This window comes from Cetorhinus maximus, chromosome 9 (assembly GCF_964194155.1).
Source record: "Cetorhinus maximus chromosome 9, sCetMax3.hap1.1, whole genome shotgun sequence".
NCBI classification, from domain to species: Eukaryota; Metazoa; Chordata; class Chondrichthyes; order Lamniformes; family Cetorhinidae; genus Cetorhinus; species Cetorhinus maximus.
Window position 1 is genome coordinate 8,793,499 of NC_135887.1, and position 22,846 is coordinate 8,816,344.

Consider the following 22,846-nt stretch of genomic DNA (forward strand, 5'->3'; position numbering starts at 1 on the left):
ACTTACCCTGAATATTTTATGATAAATTATTTTATCTTTCTGAATTTGTATGTGTCTGTAAAGAGATGGATAGCTGGGGTGAATGAATCGTGAATAGTTATGATTTTCTTGTGTTTGTATTAAGATCTTTCCAACCTTTTTGCCTAGTGTAATATAGCTCATTTTTCTTGTTTATTAAATGTTTTATTCTTTGTGTTAAAAATTCATCAGCAGACTCCTGTGAACTTGTTCAGTAACTTAGCTCCACGGTTTAAAAAAAAAATAAACGTTAGGATCTATCAAGCCAGATTTCACTCTGGGATGTGATTTGTCCAGTGTTAACATCAGCTGGGATTGTAATAAATCTGATCGGGTCCTTCCATAATCCTCCAATTCCTTGCAGTCTCAACTCCACATTCTTCTCGCCTTCTCAGTTATACCCTTAATGCACAATTATTCTCTGCCTTCTCTGGCAACCACCCAGACCACTGCTCAGATTAACAAGGAAAGATTTCCTATTCAAGCAAACAAAACTCTGAACTAAAGTGGAATGAAAACTGAAAAAACTGCTCATTTCAGTTTTTTTTTATTTGAAACATCTTCTTTCAACAATTCCATTTGATATATAATTATTTTTGTTACACTTGTGTGTATGTTGCCCTATAATTCACCAAGGATACCACCTGGATACTTCAATGGAAACTAAACACAGACCAGTATTAAAGTAATTCCTTTAATTGTTTCATCCCATTTAATTTTGTTCTGATTTGTTTTTTTCCCTCTTGGTTAGAACACTGTGTTCATTGTTTTGGCAATCAGGATTACTGTGGCATATTTTCCAGTTAAGAGTTGCACTAAATTGGATAGCAGATCAACATAGCTTGTTTACAAAATAATCTATTTCCCTCCCTTTTTCTTTCCCCTTCTCTGGAAGAATTGAGCAATGCATGACAACTTGGACACGGCTTTATTACGAGTCTTTGCCTTGTATAATTTACTAACATTTGTACAAAAATACTCTCAGTAGCCCAACTGTTTTAAAATAATAAACACTTCGGATAAAGAATAACAATTGCACAAGAAGGTTCACAATGGAAAAAAATGCTTTACCACCTGGATATATATCCCTGTTGCCTCAGCATTGTATTTACACAAAAGCAAATTGAATCTTGGACACCACTAACTAAATGCACAGGAAATTCATAGTACTTTTAAAAATATATATTCATAATTACAAACTATTTCTCATTCCAGTAAGTATAAAGTTGATCAATTCAATTGGGCATCAAACCAGCATATATTTAGCAGGATATTATTGATAGCTGCTGTTCTGATGATACATTGTTGTTGGTTATCATTTAAGTAACGTTGCTAGGGAGTAGCACTATTTCACAGTTAATTTCTACAACCATGTGGTAACAATACTACACCTCTGTTTTAAGTTACATACTTTATAATGACCATTTAAACTGCTCCACTACAAAACTCGCGTTTTATGTGGTTTTAGGATGTTGCTGTACTTTAAAATGTTTTCAGTCATTTTCCTTGTATGCTAAATTTATAAAAGCAGTGATAAATAGAATTATGGAAACATTAGTTCTTCACGGGTGTTTTTACCAAGCTCCATGTGAAAGTGAGAATATTTTTCTTATGCATGTTTTCTTTGATCTGGTGCCTGAGTTATGGTTTCTTTCATGTTTCTCTTCAGTAGTTTGGACTTGTCAGAACTGGCTAAGGCTGCCAAAAAGAAACTTCAAGCAGTAAGTTATGAATAAACAATTGCTTTGGTATTGTTACTAATAACATTTTTTCTTCCAGAGAATTGAAGTTCCCTTGTATAAATATGCAGATTAAGTTGCCTTTATGTATTGCAATTACCTTTACGCATAGATAAGTATAGAAAGCGGAAATAAATGCAGAAAATGCTGGAAATACAAAACATGTTGGTCAGCATCTGAGAAGCCAGATTAACATCTCAACCACAGACTGCCTTGTCACAACTGTTGTATTTCCATAACTTTAACCTTTTAAACATGCGAATGCCTTTCTTGGCCACAATGTAAACTCCCAGTGTTTGCTAAATTAGCTGCAGCAATTTATTTCATTACCCTGGATTAATATTCAATAATGTAGTAATGGTATAATATGTTAAAAATAAATTTGGAAAAAGCTGCAGTGAATATTAGCTTGCTAAAACCAAGAAATCTTTAGAATAAAGAAGTTTGTGTAAAATCTAGTTCAGCTTGACACAATATACTTCATTTGGACATATATCACAAAGTATTGCATGATGCTAAAAGCTTCTTTTCAGCCTCTATGAAAATTAAATATTGTGTTCTTCTATTACACTTGAACCTTTTTGTGCATGTTGTTTCTTCATTGAATTTTATATTGTGTGCTATTTGCTGCCTTTTGGTAATGTAGTTCAAATAGTTGTCTTAACAGAAAACTCTAAAGGGATCTGTGATAAATTTGAATCTAAGTATTTGCACAGTAAAAACTTTGCCTTTCACTTGGTTCCTAAACTCCGTGACAATGACCAACTTTAGTGGCTGCAATGTTTGATTTGCAAAGGCCACAGTTTCTTCTGAAATGATCTAGAACCTTGAGTTTTAGCCAATCCTAGCCTCTCAACATTCACATGCTTTTCCGATAGGGGCCCACAGGAGTATGACCAGGAACCTTAGAACCACACATTGAGGTGCAGAGGCAAATGGTATAGCATCTTTACCACCACAAGAGATGAACATATGAACAGTGATAAGTGCTTTCAGTCCCACTAATTTGATTTGTAATCATCAACTTTTTGAAAAGCATTAAAATTTAGAAGACAAACTGAATATCTCATATAGCTCTGAATGTTAAATTAACTTAAATCAGTGAAAATACATGTAAAACTTTTTTGAAAAAATTCTTTATTCATGGAGCACTAAATGAAGCGATTTATGGTAGTAAATTCTTTTGATTATTTGATTTTAAGATATGATTGGATCATAGGCTGAAATAACAGGATAGTTTTGATGGCTAGGTGATTGTTGCAATTTTTAATGAAAAATTAAATTGACATATGAAACAGAGGAAGATGCATAGAAATTAGATCAACTCTGATATTTCCTATCAAAAAGCCAGTGTGCACTGAGTGCTGTGCTGTAAACTTCTATTGTTTTTCATGGGCTATTCCTGTCTTTTATTTCTTCTTGCTTTCTCTTTTTGGTGCATTCCCTGTTGATATGGTTTCATTGGGTAGCTTGGCATAAGAGGAAAAAGTGGATACATCTGTGCTGTACCTTCCATAGCACAGTATGATGGTACATGAGGCTACCTATTGGCTAAATATTAGGCTCTTTGTAAATTTATTCAAAAACTTGTAACAAGTTTTGCCTTGTAAAAAGTTTTGCCTTGTTAAAGTGTACTAGAATCATGGTTCTGTACAAACCTTTTGAGGTAGAAGGCCAGATCCATGTTCCATAACAAGTACATGGACCACAATACCCTTTTCAAGTCCAAAACAATTATGGCCATAGGTCTACAATGATTAAATCAGTTAGCTTCCCTTTTCGTTGCGTGAGGTTCTGTGGTTTTTACTGGAGATCTGTAAATTTCACTCTAGGATTCTCTTAATTTTTCTGTGAAACCAGTGGTCCTTGTTCAACTCCTGGTCTATCCTGTGCTTTGAGTCATTGAGCCACACCATTTCCAACTCCTCTTTCTGTGTGTCTGTGTGTGTGGCTGCACATGAATCTGTCTACATCTTTTCTAACTACTTTTCACCTTCCCTTTCTCTTATTCCTCTTACTTTTCTGCTTTTACTCTTTGTATCTGCAACCACAGTGGGGAGGGAGACAGGAGAGGCACCAGCATGGAAATTCAGGCAGACAGAACTGGGACTTAGGCAAATCCCTATTAGGAGATGCAGGCAAAGTACTGGCATATTCATGCTCTATGTGAGCCTATGTTAGGCCTGTTGTGCATTCCTTCAACAGCAACTAAAAGCAAATTGTGACAAAACTTGTATATCTGAAATTGAATAAAGCTGCAAACACACAGCAACCTGGCAGCAACCATCTCTAGCTCTCAGCACCAACCCACAGCTGAGGGAGCACAAATGAAAAACACTCCCTTTGAGAAACCTACTGGCAGACAGACTAATCTTTGGAAGAAATGGAATAAAAATAACATAGCTTTCACAGTGGGAGGTGAAGTGCAACCCAACCCACTGCAGCAGTATCTGTTTTTAGCTCCCCCACCAGCCGATCAGTTATGTCTGTTTCAATGAGCAATTGAAACCATAAACTGGAATTGGACAACCCCAGCATAGAGCATTTTCCAAAAACATTCTGGAAATACTCAACTGGTTATGGAAGCATCTGTGGAGAGGAACAGAGATTATGTTTCAGGCCTGTGACTTTATGTTAGAATGGGGAAAAAGTTAGAAACTGCAAGCCCCTGGTTCTTGTTCAGCTACCAGTCAATTTTGTGCTCAGAGTCATTGAACCACGCCATTTCTAATGCATGTGTGTGTGTGTGGGGGGTGTGTTTTGAGCAAGGAGTAGTAGGACAAGGGCAAAAGGAAAGTCTGATAGGATGAAAGACAGGAGAGATTGAATGACAGAAGAGTTAGTCTTCCAGGGCCGAAATAAGGGCACTGAGATTATGGTCAACAGGGTTTCCCTTGTCCTCGCCTTCCAGCCTCCAAATTCAATGTATAATTTTCTGCCACCTGCAGCGTGATACCGCCAAACACCTCTTCCCTTCCCCTCCCCTTTCAGCAGTCCAAAGGGACTGTTCCCTGTGTGTTATCCTGTTCCACTTCGCAATCGCCACCAACACCACCTTCCCCTCCCATGGCACCTTTCCATACAAATGCAAGAGATGTAACACCTGACATTTTACCTCTTCTCTCTCCACTATCCAATGACCCAAACACTCCTAACAGATGAAGCAGTGATTTATGTGAACTTTTTCAATCTAGTCCACTGCTTACAATGTGATCTCCTCTACATTGGAGAGACCAAATGCAGATTGGGTGACCACTTTGAGGAACACCTCCGTGCAGTCTGTAAGCATGGTGCCAAGCTTCCAGAGGCCTATCATTTTTATTCTCCACCTTGCGCTCTCACTGATATTTCTGTCCTACTGCACTGTTCTAGTGAAGCTCAACATAAGCTTGACAAACAGCACCTAGTCTTTCAATTAGACACTTTACTACCTTCAGGACTTAACAGCAAGTTTAATGATTTCAGACCATAATCTCGGTGCCCAGTTCATTTCCTTTTCTTTGCATGTTTTGGTTTTTCTCTCATTTTTTGCATGAAGTCAGCAGCACACCCACTTTTTTTTTCTTGTCCCATCACCATTTTCTTTGGCCCTGGAAAACTAGTTCTTCTGTCATTCAATCGTTCCTGTTTTTCATCTTGTCACCCTTTTGTCCTTGCACCCCTTGCTCAAAACCTATTACATTTCGAACTTAAACAGTCCTGATGAAAGGTCACAGGCCTGTAACGTTAACTCTGCTTCTCTCCATTGATATTGCTGAGTATTTCCAGCATTTTCTGTTTTTATTTCAGATTTCCAGTATTCTGCTTTTCAATAAAGTATTTTCAGTTGCTTCTGAATTATGAACTAGAAAACATTGTCTAATATCTTTCAAGACCTTTGTGGCAAAGTTAAATACAATAATTAAAATGTGGCAGCTTTTAAGCTGAAAATTTAAAATGTGGCCTGTACACACAGGAAAAAAGATGTTGTGATTTTTAATTTTCTCAAACAGAAATGGTGTACACCTAACACTTTTTTATGTTAGTTTTCCCTCAGTTAATTATGTGTTAGCACTTGGCTTTTTTAGCATAAAGATAATGCAGGTCTGTGCAAGCCTTCCTTTCAACTGCATCAATGAAGTACAAACCTACTTGCTTTCAGTTTGGACAATACAAAAGATGCTTGAAGTTTATAAATTGCTGTGCGTTCCATTTTCTATGTGCAGCTGAATAACCGCCTTTTTGAAGAACTTGCAATGGACGTTTATGATGAAGTTGATCGACGTGAGAATGATGCAGGTATGTGGAAAGCTCTGCTTTAAATACGAAACTATGGACCTTTTTCATATTTATGAATGGTATGAAGAGTAAGTGTTTGTAACCTGCTTGCTAGAAAGATTCTGCACATAATGAGGCTTAGCATTTTCACCTCATTTCCTACTAGGAGCTCAAACTACCCATAATTTAATATGTTGCATTGAATTAGCAAATTTACTGAAGACAGTAAGCATGGCTAGTATCAAAAGTGGAATTATTGTACTAACAAGTTCTTCTGAACTTGAGTTTAAGATGCACTGTTGCAGCTGAAATTTACTTCAGTTTACGATGCAGAATCTAGTTGTTGGAAGTGTTTCTTTCTGCATTGTTCCCATCCTCCCCTGTTGCAAACACTCAAAGTGGAGTGTGAAGCAAAGCAGCTACAGAAACCTTGTGTGAATCTTGCAATCTAGATCCGTAATCCCACTGTAACCTTACTGTTATAGATACAGATATACTTTTGTCTACCTTGATGTGGGTGAGAGGATCATAAAGTAACTCTTGAAGTGAGGCCTGATATTGACAGTTGAAAATGTGAGTGTAGTTTCCTGGTCAATTTTCTTCCCTTATTTTGAAAGCATGGCCTCAGTATTGGGTTATGGTTCTCTGCCAGAATCATGGTCACCTCTGTCCCCCAGTGGTATCTGGATGTGATCTTCCAACAGGGGTTACTGAGTAGCCATACAGAATGGAAATGTACATTGTGGCCAAAAGTGTCTTTGTTTTTGTGAAATATTTGTAATAGTTGTTATTTCAAAGTATGACCTGCATTTTCTATCCAATTAGTTTCTCACAGAAATATGTCTTTAAAACTGAAATATTTTTACTAGCCAGATTGCAGCAAATTTAATGTATTGAAGTCAGGAATTGAATTACTATATATATATTTAAATAACAACACTTTGAGCCTTCCATTTCCTTAATGCTTCACAATATTCAGTTGTGGAATCATCCAGCACAGGAGGCCCTTGTCCCATCATATCCTTGCTGGCTCAAGATCTACCCAGTTTGTCCTTAGTCCTGCAGCATTAGATTGGTTATCTGACAGTGAGGCATTACTTTGGCCCTAATTTGTCACAGAATAGCCTCCCCATGCCCCTCTTTGTGTCGCATGTTTTCTTCACTGATGTGGACAATTTTATGTCCAGTTTTTGTTAAATCTAGAGAAGGCAGCAAGGTGGCTGCCAACCGACAACAAGATCTGGTGAGGACAGGCTTTGCAGAAGCTGGTGCAACAGATGAGAGCCAAACTCGGCTTCATTTTATTGCTGCAGAAGTTAAAATTTGAAGGTTATTAAAGGAGCAAGTAACATAAGCTGAATGTTTTAAGTATCTATAAAATGAACATGCAGAAGTTTTGTTTTGACAGTCTGCAAGTGTTAACTTTCTCTTCGGGCCTTTAATCAAACATGTCAAAATAAAAAATATTTCATAGAGGTATCAACATCTCAATTTTCAGACCAGCAGTAAAATCTGCTCTCCCTCTGAATTTTTGGCTGTGTGACATGCAGTTAACAATCTTGAGAGCCCATGGGAACAGCTTGGAATTTTGTGTTGACAAAAAGATGCAAGATTGCAATACAAGGTCATATTAGTTTCAGCAGAAGATACATTTCCTCTCAAACGAGCAAGTGAAAATTGAGATCTTTCCAGCTCTATACCATCTGGTATACGCTATAGATAGATTTTAGCCCTGTTTTTTTGCTCTTTTAATTCAGTTTTTTTAGTTAATAGCCCATACTTGCTGCTTATGCAGAACATGAGTCAATATCTAGATATGTAGCTTATACATTTTAAATATTTGATGGCTGTATAATAGATAATGATTGCTTCATCATGGAAGGCATTTTTCCATCTTCCTATCTTTCCCCACTCTCCTTTTCTCTTCCCTCCTCCCTTGTACTAATCCCCTCCAAAACTACTACTATTGTGTGAATATTTCAAGCTACTCATGTAGGAAGGATGTCACCCAGTACAGCTTGAAATTGTCCTCTCAGAGGATCTGTATGTCTGTACACGCACACATTCAGCTATTTGGTTATCTTGCAGGTTACAGGAAGCAGAAATGTTGACCGCTGCCATCTCCATTTCATAGCCCACAGGTTCTGAGGCTAATTGCAACATCCTTGCCCCCAGTCACATAGGACAGTGAATGAACTTGGGATCTTTAGGTCTCTGCTATTCAGTTCCACACTAGCCAGCCCATTCACTAAACAAGCCATCAGAACTCCTGTCTGGTGGTTTAATGTAATACACCATTGAATATTATTTTTGAGCAGTATTACCAAATTCTTTAGGATTAAGTTGCTGAAAAGTTCACAATCTACTATTTTTTTCAGAGATGTCAGAACAGATCAGCAATTGTTTAAAATCACTTTTGTCTCAAATTAATCTCTTGAAGAAAGTGAATAATGTAGTGTAATATTGGAACCAATTGCATGATAGTCAGCAAACACAATTATACAATTTCAGTAAGGAAATGTGATTGGAATGTGCTTACTGTGGGGAGTGCATGTTATTGTAGCCAGCAGACTTTCAGTGACTGAAAAACCTATCCATTTTTGGAAAAGTTTTTGGTTGTAGCGCTTTCCCATTATCTGATGAGGATAAAGAACATGTGGGTATTTAACTGTGTGTATACTGCAGGGAAGGGGATTGACCGTGCAAGAGTAGAAAATGTGCTGTTTGGTGTTCAAGCGGTTTATCTCTGCCAAATATGGACCAGGTTCAATCCATTTGTTGTTCATCATCCTATTGGTTCTTCTGACACATTTCCTAAACGTAGTTGCCAGCTATCAAGACAGGAAGAGAGATTTAATACCAAAGCTTATTCCAGTTTCATGCTTGAGAGCAGGAGGTACAAACAACGTACAAGCGCTTTAGCTTGCTACCTGAACTGCAATACATAGAAAAGTTTAATATCAAAGAAGGTAAGAATCATTTTTAATTTTTATTGTGGCTACTTGTGTTAACTGTGTTTGGTCTTGTTTCAGCTAGTTGAACTAATTTCACAGCCATGAAGATGCATTGCACTGTGTTTGAGGCAAGGGCTGTTTAATTTTCCATCAAATTTTGTTGTTTTACTTTGTGCTGGTTCTTAAACACCCTTTTCAAGAGTGCTAATTATTTGGTATATCGAGTGCTCAGAACCTGGCCTATTTTAATTTGGAATTGAGGTCTTTGTTTAAAAAGTGGATATCTCTTAAGCATGATTGTTGATTACTGGGTTGCCTGGTCTTTTGTTGTTTTTAACTGAATGTTAAAAGGTGAGATGAAAATTTTGAGGTGACTTGTGAAAGCTGGCTAGATTGGAACAGAAAATTAAATGAAAAAGTTGCCTTCTGTATAAAGTAATCACATTGTTAATGTTTATTTCCAGAATTTCTCCCCTTCCCCACTTCAAAGTGCCCTTACAATGGTGCAGTTTTGCAGATGCTCAGCTATCTTATGACCCAAATGGCAAATTTACACCTCTGAGCTTAGACAATGAAAGTTGGTAGGCTACATTGTAGCTGGGCCTAATCTTTCTTTTATAAAAACAAAAGACTGCGGATGCTGGAAATCCAAAACAAAAACAGAAATACCTGGAAAAACTCAGCAGGTCTGGCAGCATCGGTGGAGAAGAACAAAGTTGACGTTTCGAGTCCTCATGACCCTTCAAGGGTCATGAGGACTCGAAACGTCAACTTTGTTCTTCTCCGCCGATGCTGCCAGACCTGCTGAGTTTTTCCAGGTATTTCTAATCTTTCTTTTCCCTGATGTGCATTCTTTCCTGCAGGGGCCTCTGTATAGCTAATAGAAATGAGAATACTGGCTTTTTAAAATTCTTCCTAGCTCAGTGCAGTGAATATTAGTTGTACATCTTGGCTAACTCGGCACAGACTGGGTGTCGAACCTGGGGCCTTCTTGCTCTGTATGTTTCGGTGTCACACTGGACAGTGTGATTATTCGCTAACCCGCTGGGAGATCTGTTGAAATGCAGTAAGATTTGTAGCACCCTGATGTTTGAGAGACACCTCGCTAAATTCAGTGAAATGCTGGTGGCAAACTCAGTTGCAGAGAAGAAAATTGAAACTTATCATGTATAGTTCTGGTTAAGTACTGTGGAATCTTAAGCAATTGATATTTTACAAAGAGCTATAATTTAAGAACATAAAAAATAGAAGCATGAGTAGAGCATATGGCCCCTTGAGCCTTCTCCACCATTCAGAAAATCATGACTTTCTGCCTCAATTCCACTTCCCTGCCTGATCTCCACATCCCTTGGGTCCTTGAGAGATTAAAAATCTATCTATTCCAGCCTTGAATATAGAAATTGAGTATGGCTGAAAAAAGAGACATGTTGAAGCTTTTTGTCTTGCACTCATCAGGACACTTGCTAGAATACCAATCTAAGGGGAAAACGATTTATACTGTATGTGAAGAGAGTGCTGATTGGTTGGCAAATGGATTCTGATAGAGGCGTTGCCATGAAGAATGCACCAGTGATGATGACTGACAGTTAACTGCCAAGCATTGTTTAAAATTTTGAACACGGCCTTGTTCTTTGCAGACAGACAGAACATGTACACGCATTGCACCTGTTTGCGCTAAACAAAATAAGTGAGAACCATTTGCTGACTCATTCCTCAGGGCAATGCCTTGACCAATCGGGATCAAGCTGCTTGGTTTAAATTTCAAACAATGCTCAGCAATTAACTGCTGGTCGCCATGACTGGTGCATTCTCCATGGCAATGCCACTTGCCAACCAGTCAGCACTCTCTTCACGCACAGTATAAATTGTTTTTTTCCCCTTAATAATGCTATTCTTGTGAAATGTCCTGATGAGTGCAAGACAAAAAGCTTCAACATGTCTCTTTTTTCATCAATACTCAAGTTCTGTACTACCGCACTAATATAGAAATAGGTCTTTCGGCCCACCCGACGCATGTTGGTGTTTATCCTCTATTCAAGCAGAAGTCCTAGTTTCAAGTGCTTGCGCTGTTCCCATGTTCCATCATTCTCTTTACTTTCAACCACTGACCTAACCTTATTCTTAAATGGTCTCTGCTTCAATCACTAACTTCAGTAGTGAATTCCTTAGCCTCACAACTGTTTTGGTTTTTAAAAAATTCTCCTTCCCTTGTTCTAAATCTAGCATCGATGTTCCCTTGTTCTGGGCCCCTCAGCCTCTCAAACAAGCCTGTTATTATATATTCTGTCCCATCCTTTCATAACATTAAACAGCTCTACCAATCACATCATAACCTTTGTTTTCACAAAAACTATCTTTCAAGTCTTTCTTTATAGTTGCAGTACTCATTCTAAGCCAAGAATGTGAATCTGCACTATATCCTCTATTGCTTCAGCACCCATCCCATTGCATGGAGCTCAAACTGCACACACTTCAGATGTGATCTTACTACGGTTAAATTCATATGAAATATTGCAGCTTGATTTTAGTATTTTATACCTTTTAAAACCTACTTCTTGTGACCATGTGCCTCATTCCTTTTTTCTTTCACACCCAGACTGTCCCCATGCCAAGTATAATTTTATTTTTTTAACAAATATGTACTATCTTGCATTTACTGGCATTATTGACATCTGCCATTGTTTTCTCCTATTTCACAATTTTATCAATTTCCCCTTAGAACTTCCTTTGCTCAATGGGTTAATATGTCTCTTATTTTTGTATCTGTAAATTTAGCCACTACTCTCTAATCCCATATCAAATCAATGATGTATGCAGTGGAACAAAACCCTGTGGGATACCACTGCTATATACAACCATCTTGAGAAATTGCTTTCAATTCCTAACTTGTTTCCTCCGTTCTAACCAGTTTTTAAAGGAACACATTTCATATCGCTTAAATGTTCACCACCAGTCTCCTGTTCAATGCTTTCTGAAAGACTGGATTGTACCTCATCTACATTTGTCACCTCACCGAAGAACTTTTTCAAGGTTTTTCAAGTATGGTCTTATCTTTCTAAATCATGCTGAATTTCCGGTGTGTCCTGGAAACTCTTTGGAGCAATGTTTTATCTGAAAACATAACCAAAGTTAATTGAAACAAAAACCAAAAGTGTTGGAAAAACTCAGCAGGTCTAACAGCACCTGTGGAGCAAAAGACAGTTAACGTTTCGAGTCCGTATGACGACTCTTCAGAGCCATATGGACTCAAAACGTTAAATCTGTCTTTCTCTCCACAGATGCTGTTAAGCCTGCTGAGTTTTTCCAGCATTTTCTATTTTTGTTTCAGATTTCCAGCATCTACAGTATTTTGCTTTTACCAAAGTTAATTTGTTTATATCGTTTTATTCTGAAAGTATTCTTTGGCGTGGGGGAGGGGTTGCAGGCATTGGTCTTGTTTTCCCTTATGCTCTTCGCCTTCAACTTATTTTCAACTAATCATTTGTTCATGCAATCATGTGTTACAAATGAGGTAATCTACAAAACCTCCATTGTAATTTGGCCTATATTTTAACCAGAACAAGTATATCACTATCAAAACACAATTAGATTTGTTTCAGAAATTCGAGTATATTGTATGTGCATTTATTGGAGTTTGTGGCATCCAGTCAGAAGCTGTCTGAAATACTTGTATTAACCATTTGCAGATTGATTTATATCAGAGGATAAAGGATAATGCCATAAGTAATGGTCACTTTGAATAGTATAGTTTCTGAATGATGTGTGTTTCCCTCTTTCATGCATGCTATACAAATAGGCAGAGCAAATGGGCAAATGCTATGTCAATAGGATTAAGAGCCTTGATATATTCATCAAATGTAGCTTTATACCTGACAGCTGCATTTGTCAAGTGCCTGCAAGTCTAAATGAGCAAAACATTCAAAGAGCTGTTTCATTTTTTCAGAATATCTTCTCTGAAAATGCTTTAGTGATGTGAACACATGTATTGGTAATTGGATCAAGGCTGACTAAACTTATTATTCATGGGGGACCTTTTAATAGTGCGGGGAAAGGAACTGCTTCACTCCCCTTTCTGTCTACCAAATCTGGATTCAGATCAGAATGCAGAAATGAATGGATAGTGTTTGGCCTAATTCTGCCACGTTATTGTCAGTAGCACAATTTTTGGTGAGGGTGTCTAAACTGAAAAGAAAATGACAAGACTTTTATTGGATTTGTATACTATCTTAAACCACGAGTCAAGTGCGAATGGTCACTTGAACTGAAGTTGTATTACATCTGTGCTATTCATTTCAGACTAACAAATGAGCCCCTCTTTTGCTTCCACCCCTACCCTAATAACAGTCTAATTGTCAATATCTATAACATCTGAATTGCACATTATAAGTTAGTGCAATGAAGGTATGTTATGGAAAATGAGGTTACAAGGGTATTCATGGAACTAAGTCCTATGCTAAGACGATGCTCCTACGCCCTATATTTCTATGAATAAGCCATGGATTAAGCCATTTGGACCTTTGGGCCCGCTCCACCATTCACTAAGGTCATGGTCGATCTAGTTGTGGTCTTGGCTTCACTTCCCTGACTGAATCCTGTAACCCTTGACTCCCTTGTCTAACAAAAAATCTATCTAACTCAGCCTTGAATAAATTTAAAGACCCAGACTTCACTACCTTCTGGGGAAGATAATTCCACACCCTACTGACCCTCAAAGAAAATTTCTCTTCCGCTGTTTTAAAAGGGAGGCATCTTATTCTTAAACTATGTCCCGGCCTTCTAGTTTTCTCCAGAAGAGGAAACATCCTCTATCCAGCTTATCCAATCCCCTCAAAATCTTATGTTTCAATAAGATCACCTCTCATCCTTCTAAACTTCAATGGGTTTAGGCCTAACCTGTTCAATGTTTCTTCATAAGGTAAGCCCTTCATAAGGTAAGCCCTTCATCCCAGGAATGAGCCAAGTGAGCCCCCTATGAACTGCTTCTAAAGCAATTGTATCTTTTTTCAAATTAGGAGACCAGAACTGTTCACAGTACTCCGGATGTGGTCTCACCAAGGCCCTGTACAGCTGCAGTAAAACTTCCCTACTTTTATGTTCCATTCCTCTTGCAATAAATGCCAATATTCCATTTGCCTTCCTATATCACTTGCTGTACCTGAATACTAACTTTGTGATTCATGTACCAGGTCACCCAGATCCCTCTGCACCCACCAGGTTCTGCAATTTCTCTCCTTTTAAATAGTATACTGCATGTCCATTTTGGTTGCAAGTACTCCATTTGCCAAGTTTTTGCCCACTCACTTAACCTGTCTTTATCCCTTTACAGACACTCTATCTTCTTGACAACTTACTTTCTTGCCTATCTTGTTGTCGTAGGCAAATTTAGCTGCCATATATTTAATCCCTTGCAAGCCATTGATATAGATTGTAAATAGTTGAGGACCTAGCACTGAGCCTTGTGACACTCCACTAGTTACAACTTGCCATCCCAAAAAAAGACCCATTTATCCCTACACTCTACTTCCTGTTAGCTCACCAATCCTTTGATTGGTGACCATGATTCAGTAAGTTTCAAGGTACTGGTGGATAAGGATAACAGGAGTCCTTGGGATAAGGTGCTTAATTGGGGGAAGGCTAATTATAACAATATTAGGCAGGAACTGAGGAATCTAGACTGGAGGCGGATGTTTAAGGGCAAATCAACAACTGACATGGCTTTCAAACATCAGTTGATAAGAATTCAGGACCGGCATGTTCCTGCTAGGATGAAGGATAAGTATGGCAAGTTTCAGGAACCTTGGATAATGAAGGATATTGTGAGATTAGTCAAAAAGAAAAGGGAAGCATTCATAAGGTCTAGAAGGCTGGGAACAGATGAAGCCCGCGGAGAATATAAAGAAAGTAGGAAGAAACTTAAGCAAGGAGTCAGGATGGCTAAAAGGGGTCATGAAAAGTCATTGGCAACCAGGATTAAGGAAAATCCCAAGGCCTTTTATACATATGTAAAAAGCAAGAAGGTAGCCAGGGAAAGGGTAGGCCCACTCAAGAATATTAAGGTGGATAAGTTCCCAGGACCAGATGGGATCTACCCCAGAGTATTGAGGGAGGCAAGGGAGGAGATTGCTGGGGCCTTGACAGAAATCTTTGTATCCTCACTGGCTACAGGTGAGGTCCCAGAGGACTGGAGAATGGCCAGTGTTGTTCCATTGTTTAAGAAGGGTAGCAGGGATAATCCAGGAAATTACAGGCCGGTGAGCCTTACGTCAGTGGTAGGGAAATTATTGGAGAAGATTCTTCGTGACAGGATTTACTACCATTTGGAAGCAAATAGGCATATTAGTGAGAGGCAGCATGGTTTTGTGAAGGGAAGGTTGTGTCTCACTAACTTGAGCGAGTTTTTCGAGCAAGTGACAAAGATGACCGACGATGGAAGGGCAGTGGATGTTATCTACATGAATTTCAGTAAGGCCTTTGACAAGGTCCCTCATGGCAGACTGGTACAGAAGGTAAAGTCGCACGGGATCAGAGGTGAGCTGGCAAGATGGATACAGAATTGGCTTGGTCATAGAAGACAGAGGGTAGCAGTGGAAGGGTGCTTTTCTGAATGGAGAGCTGTGACTAGTGTTCCGCAGGGATCAGTGCTGGGACCTTTGCTGTTTGTAGTGTACGTAAATGATTTAGAGGAAAATGTAACTGGGATAATTAGTAAGTTTGCAGACGACACTAAGGTTGGAGGAGTTGCAGATAGTGAAGAGGATTGTCAAAGGATACAACGAGATATAGATCGGTTGGAGACTTGGGCGGAGAACTGGCAGATGGAGTTTAATCTGGACAAATGCGAGGTAATGCATTTTGGAAGGTCTAATACAGGTAGGAATTATACAGTAAATGGCTGAACCCTTAAGTGCATCGACGGGCAGAGGGATCTGGGTGTACAGGTCCACAGGTCACTGAAAGTGGCAACGCAGGTGGATAAGGTAGTCAAGAAGGCATATGGCATGCTTGCCTTCATCGGCAGGGGTATTGAGTATAAAAGCTGGGAAGTCATGCTGCAGCTGTATAGAACCTTGGTTAGGCCACACTTGGAATATTGCGTGCAATTCTGATCGCCACATTACCAGAAGGATATGGAGGCGTTGGAGAGGGCGCAGAGGAGGTTTACCAGGATGCTGCCTGGTCCGGAGGTTATTAGCTATGAAGAGAGGTTGGAGAAGCTCGGATTGTTCTCACTAGAGCGACGGAGATTGAGGGGCGACTTGATAGAAGTTTACAAAATTATGAGTGGCATGGACAGAGTAGATAGTCAGCTTTTTCCCCAGGGTGGAAGAGTCAATTACTAAGGGACATAGATTTAAGGTGAGAGGAGAAAACTTTAGAGGAGATGTGTGGGGCAAGTTTTTTATGCACAGGGTAGTGAGTGTCTGGAATTCGCTGCCAGAGGAGGTGGTGGAAGCAGGTACAATAATGGTGTTTAAGAGGCAGCTTGACAAATACATGAATAGGATGGGAATAGAGACCTACGGACCCCAGAAGTGCAAAATGTTTTAGTTGACGGGCAATATGATCGGCGCAGGCTTGGAGGACGGAAGGGACTGTTCCTGTGCTGTACCTTTCTTTGTTCTTGAAATTAGGAGAGCAAAAAGGGGGCATGATAAAGCATTGGCAGGTAAAATAAAGGAAAATCCAAAGTTATTTTACAAGTACATTAAGAGTAAGAGGATAACTAGAGAAAGAGTAGGGCCCCATTAAGGACCATAGTGGTAATTTGTGCGTGGAGCCGGAAGACGTAGATAGGGTTCTAAATGAGTACTTTGTCAGTGTTCACAAGGGAGAGGGACGACGTGAGTATGGAAATCAGGCAGAAGAACTGTGATATAATTAAAGAAATTAGCATAGAAAGGAAGGAGGTTCTAAGTGGTCTGGCAGGCTTAGAAGTAGATAAATCTCCAGGCCTGGATGAAATGTATCCCAGACTGTTGTGAGGCAAGGGAGGAGATAGCAGGGCCGCTGGCAATAATTTTCAATACCTCTCTGGCCACAGGAGAGGTGCCAGAGGACTGGAGGACAGCCAATGTGGCGCTGTTATTCAAGAAAGGAGGAAGGGATAAACCAGGGAAGTACAGGCGAGTCAGACTAACCTCAGTGGCGGAGAAACTATTGGAAGCAATTCTGAGGGACAATATTAATCTACACTTGGAGAGGCAGGGATTAATCAAGGATAGTCAGCATGGTTTTGTTAAGGGGAGGTCATGTCTGACCAATTTGATTGAATTTTTCGAAGAGGTGACCAGGTGTGTAGATGAGGGCAGTGCATTTGACGTAGTCTATTTGGACTTCAGCAAGGCTTTTGATAAGGTCACGCAAGGGAGACTGTTAACAAAGGTAAGAGCCAATGGGATCCAAGGCAATTTGGATCCAGAATTGGCTGAGTGGCAGGAAGCAGAGGGTGATGGTCGAGGGGTGTTTTTGTGACTGGATGCCTGTGTCCAGTGGGGTTCCACAGGGATCGGTGTTGGGTCCCTTGCTGTTTGTGGCATATATAAACAATTTAGACTTGAATGTAGGAGGGTTGATCAGTAATTTTGTGGATGACAAGAAAATTGGTGGTGTGGTAAATAGTGAGGAGGATAGCCTTAGATTACAGGAGGATATAGACGGGCTGGTCAAATGGGCTGATCAGTGGCAAATGGAATTTAATCCGGATAAGTGTGAGGTGATGCACTTGGGCAGGACAAACAAGGCACGGGAATACACGATGAATGGTAGGACCCTGGGAAGTACCGAGGATCAGAGGGACCTTGGTATGCACGTCCACTGGTCGCTTAGGGTAGCGGGACAGGTAGATAAAGTGGTTAAGAAGGCACATGGGATACTTGCCTTTATTAGCTGAGGCATAGAATATAAGAGCAAGGTGATCGTGCTGGAACTGTATAAAATGCCACAGCTAGAGTATTGCATGTAGTTCTGGAATCCGCATTATAGGAAGGATGTGATTGCACTAGAGAACATGCAGAGGAGATTTACCAGGATGTTGCCTGGGCTGGAGAATTATGAGGAGAGATTGGATAGACTAGGGTTATTTTCCTTGGAGCAGAGGAGATTGAGGGGGGACATGATTGAGGTGTATAAAATTATGAGGGGCATAGGTAGGGTAGACAGGAAGAAACTTTTCCCCTTGGCTGGGGGGGATCAATAACCAGGGGGCATAGATGTAAGTTAAGGGGCAGGAGGTTTAGAGGGGATGTGAGGAAGAATTTTTTCACCCAGAGGGTGGTGGGAATCTGGAACTCACTGACTGAAAGGGTGGTAGAGGCAGAAACCCCCATAACATTTAAGAAGTATTTGGATGTGCACTTGCAATGCCATGGCATACAAGGCTATGGGCCTAGTTCTGGAAAATGGGATTAGAATAGCTAGGTACTTGTTTGACCGGTGCAGACTTGATGGACCGAAGGGCCTTTTTCTGTGCTGTAGACCTCTATGACTCTATGATTCACTATCATCTCTTGATTTTCAATGACCTTTGGGAAATTTTTGAAGTCTTCTACCGTGAAGACAGACACACAATACCTGTTCAATACCTCTGCCATTTCTTTGTTTTCCATTATCAGTTCCCTAGACACTCTCTCTGGAGGACCAACGCAAGCTTTAGTTCTCTTTTCCTCTTCAAATACTTCTAGAAACTCTTACTATCTGTTTTTAGATTGCAAGCTAGCTTTCACTTATGCTCTGCTTTCTGCCTCTTTATTACCATTTTAGCCATTCTTCAGTTCTTGAAGTCTGTCCAATCCTCTGACCTACCACTTATTAGCAGATTTGTACAGTGTTTCTTTCGATTTAATGCTATCCTTGGCTTCCTTATTTAGCCCTGGATGATACACCCTTCTCAAAGAGCCTTTCTTTCTCACTGGGATAAATCTTTGAGAATGATTTAAAAAGCTCCTTAAAAGCCTGCCGCTGCGAGTCTACTGTCCTACCTTTTAACCTAGTTTCCCAGTTCACCTTTGCCAGCTCTGCCCTTCATACCCTCATAGTTACCTTTATTTGTTTAAAACACTAGTCATAGACCCACACTTCTTACTTTCAAACTGAAGATGAAATTCTATCATCTTGTGATCGCTGTCACTTAGTGGCTCCTTTACCATGAGGTTATTGATTAATCCTGTCTCATTGCATATTACCAAGTCTAGGATACCCAGCTATGATAAAAGCAAAATACTGCGGATGTTGGAAATCCGAAATAAAAACACAAAATGTTGGGAAAACCCAGCAGTTCCAGCAGCATCTGTGGAGAGAGAAGCAGAGTTAACATTTCGTGTTCTGAAGAAGAGTCAGACGGACTCGAAATGCTAACTCTCTCTCCACAGATGCTACCAGACCTGCTGAATTTTTCCAGCATTTCCTGTTTTTTTTTAGGACACCTTGCTCTCTAGCCCTAGAATGTTCTGCTTTAAGTAATTATCCCAAAAGCACACTATGAAGACATTTTCCAGTCTACCTTGGCCAATCTGTTTCTCCCAATCTACATGTGGATTAAAGTCACCCCATGATTATTGCAGTTGTCATTGGAGGACATGCATATGGCTCATTATTCATTCACTTCATGGTAATTGGGCATATTGTCAGAAATAAAAAACATTTTTTAATTTTAATTTTTAGGCAAGTTAGGTACTGTGGTTTTGCATACTTGCAATCTGGGTTCAAATCCAGCCAAGACTAAAGGAATAGAAGTCTGTGCTGTCTATGTAAGCCCTGCTAAGTGCTACCAAGCTGCAGTCTTAGTAAGTTTAGCTACGTAGTGCAAAATCACCCACGTTTTGGCTAAATTGGCAGCCCCACTCAGGCCAGGAGAATGGTTGCTGTGGGAAATCGAAACCCTCACAATGATGCAGAAGAGGGAGTGGACTTGAAAAATTGGTTTTGTGGCAGATTAGAGCAGGGGACAATAGAACCTGAATTATTGCTAGTTTTGGAGTGGTTAATGCTGATTGTGAACAAAAGTGCAAGGTTTTTTCTATTTTCCAGCACTCATGGCCCTTACCATATAAACATTTTAATGAATTTAAAAATGAAAATACATAAGTTTTGATTGTTGCAATGCTGTAACTTTTAAAGTATTTTCCTCCTTAAAAAGCAGGCGAATTTCATTCTAAAATATGGCAGATGAAAATGTGTAATTGCACACTTAATCATCCTGTGATTGAATATTGTATGGATTAAAAAATTTTTAAAAATTGTTTCTACTTTAGTGTGTGATTAAAATGTTCATTAGTTTGGCACATTATATAGTATTTGTAGTACTAAGTACAGCCATTACCTGTTCCATGCTCTCATTTGTGAGCCATTGAATATCCAGAAGACATTTCTGTAAATGCTTTAATACATTCCATTATTAAGCTTAATGTACCCCACAAAGCCTTTTTGAAATTTCAAATTTACAACAGAATAAAGATGACTTTCCATTAATGTGTGTAGATCGGTAATCTATTGTCTACTTGTTGTATTTAAAGCTACCATTGATAAAGGTTCTATTTTTGGCTTTCACTGATTTTAATGAAAATTAAAAACATTGATTTGGCAATGTAGCAGAAAGCAAATTCTGAAATTGAATACCCAGTGTTCATTACGCAGCATGAAAAGGGTCCATAACTAGTTCCGTTAATATAATTTCTAATTTTTTAAAAATCAAATTGTTTCTTTAAAAAAGTGCCTGTCTTCTCCTTTGTAAATATTTTTCATGTAAATGTGATGTCATCCCAAGAAGGCTGTTTAGGGAGAGATGATTGAACCTGATGTGTGAGAATTTAATTAATACTGAAAGATACTGTCACCAGCTGAATTGCTTTTGACTCTCTTTTTTTCTCGTCGTCACTATGTATGATTTGACTGTTGCAAAGTATTGGGTACCATGTCTGCCCTAAATTAGACCATTCCCCACGTCCTTATTACTGTCTGTTCAAACAAAACTTGATTAAAGCAGATTTATCATTATTAACTTTATGCAGAGGTAATGGTGAAATGCAAAGTGGCTATAAACCCAGCAATTTGTTGGCAAGAAATAATATGGTTACTTTATATGCATAAAATTGCAAAAATAATAGCTTTATTATTTAATAGCTTAAATTGTTACTTTTTGTCCCTTTCCACAAAGGAATATATATATATATAAAAAAATGACAAAGCATGCAGACAAAAATGATTATCTGAATTCTGGAGTTTTAAATAAAAATAGGATTAATTAAATTTCATGCCTTTCTATGTATATTTTATATCATATAGTTCCATACAAGTTCCCATTATAAACTGAAAGGACCATAATCATTCTTGGAATCAATTATGGATTCGATGACTAGGATGTAGAGCTAGAGCTTTGCCTAATGGAGGAATTAAGTAGATGAGTGGCAGTGCAGTTTTAACTTGTGCACTTGCATTTCAGTTACACTGAGTTTATCATGAAGTACTAATCTGGAATGTTTCGGACCTGGTCAGTCAATGCCACTGAATAAATATTCAGATGCAATTATTAAAACATCGGTATAGTTTGTGTATTTTCAGTTATTAGAACTCCATGAACTCTCTAGGCTATCAACGTAGTGTAATCATGGGCCTGTGACATTTTGTGGCATTTATATTTACACTTGAGAAACAGAACAGCGCAGGTGGACCTATTTTCCAAATCTAAGCTTTTGAGTACTTTAAGCTGCAGAACACCAGGATAAATTCCTGTTGATGAGACAAATTCAAAATGATGGGGCCATGTTGCAAAAAAGCATTGAAGTAAATCAGCTTACAGGTTATTTCTCCTATATGGTAGTGTTAGCAATGTGTTAAATCCAGTGACAGCACTCAACTGGTGAGACAGCAACTGATTCATGTGCAAAATATATTAAAGCTTTCAACTGTGTAACTTGTTTTGATGCTTTTGATTCAAGCAAGCTAGTCAGGTTGAATGAACAACCTACTAAAATGCAGATAAGACCAGGATTCTTAATAAATCTCTCATTTGATTTTTAGGTTCTCAAAGTACATTTTCACATTCAATTTAGCTATTGTACTTTTGTGTACATGCATATTATAGAACCATTTATATTTAAATATGGATTCACCTATTTGATGAGGCTATTGTACACCTATTTTTTTTAAATCATAGCACAATTGCAATATGTAGCTGTACTCTTGAGTTAGTAACTTGAGTGTATAAATTTAAACTCATCGCCAAAAAACTGAGGGAGTGATTAGGAGAAACATTTTTTATACCTTGTTAGGGCATCCCATAACATGAAAGAGGAAATGGACAAATATTTGGAAAATAAATATTTCTAAAAGTGAAGGGAATGTCTCTAAATGGATAACTCTTTTCAAGAACTAGCACAGGCGCGATGAGCCAAATTACAACATCTGTTTTGTAAGATTGTGTTTCTGGTCAAAATCCCAAGTTTCTACTCTAGTGGCACTATGTGAACCTAAATTTGAGAGGAATACATCTGAAAGAATGTCAAATATCCACAATGCCTTTGCATTTGTCATTTTAAGGTTCACTGTGCTTTTCACCTATAACACATCATAACTTTTTAGTTATTTATAAACAAGGTTTTGCATTCAGACATGGACCAGGATTTTGCTGTAGTAATGACAATGAAACTGTCAGTGCTAGCTGAAACAGCAACATCTGGAGTCCACACATGCAGCTAAATATGAAATTCAGAAATTGCTGTCGGTGATTCTACGCTTTACCATAGGGTGTGTTGTTGATGTCCCCCCACAAACCCTGACTGCAGTCTAGCAGAAACCCCTGAACTGCTTGATGAGAATTTTCCCTTTTGTGCTCTTAGTCTCACTGTATAAACTATTGAAAAGGTTGCATATTGTTGAATGAGG

General features: G+C 38.8%; 1 protein-coding gene across 4 annotated transcripts in view; it reads left to right on the top strand.

Moving 5' to 3' along the window:
* git1 (G protein-coupled receptor kinase interacting ArfGAP 1) overlaps positions 1-22,846 on the top strand; it is a 201,688-nt gene that overhangs the window by 131,316 nt on the left and 47,526 nt on the right. For 3 of the 4 annotated variants that reach the window (XM_078548010.1, XM_078548013.1, XM_078548012.1), the window contains exons 9-10: positions 1,688-1,739; positions 5,963-6,035. In XM_078548010.1, coding sequence (XP_078404136.1) covers positions 1,688-1,739; positions 5,963-6,035 — 125 coding nt within the window. The remainder of the gene's footprint in view (positions 1-1,687; positions 1,740-5,962; positions 6,036-22,846) is intronic. The other variant, XM_078548011.1, reaches the window with a different exon arrangement.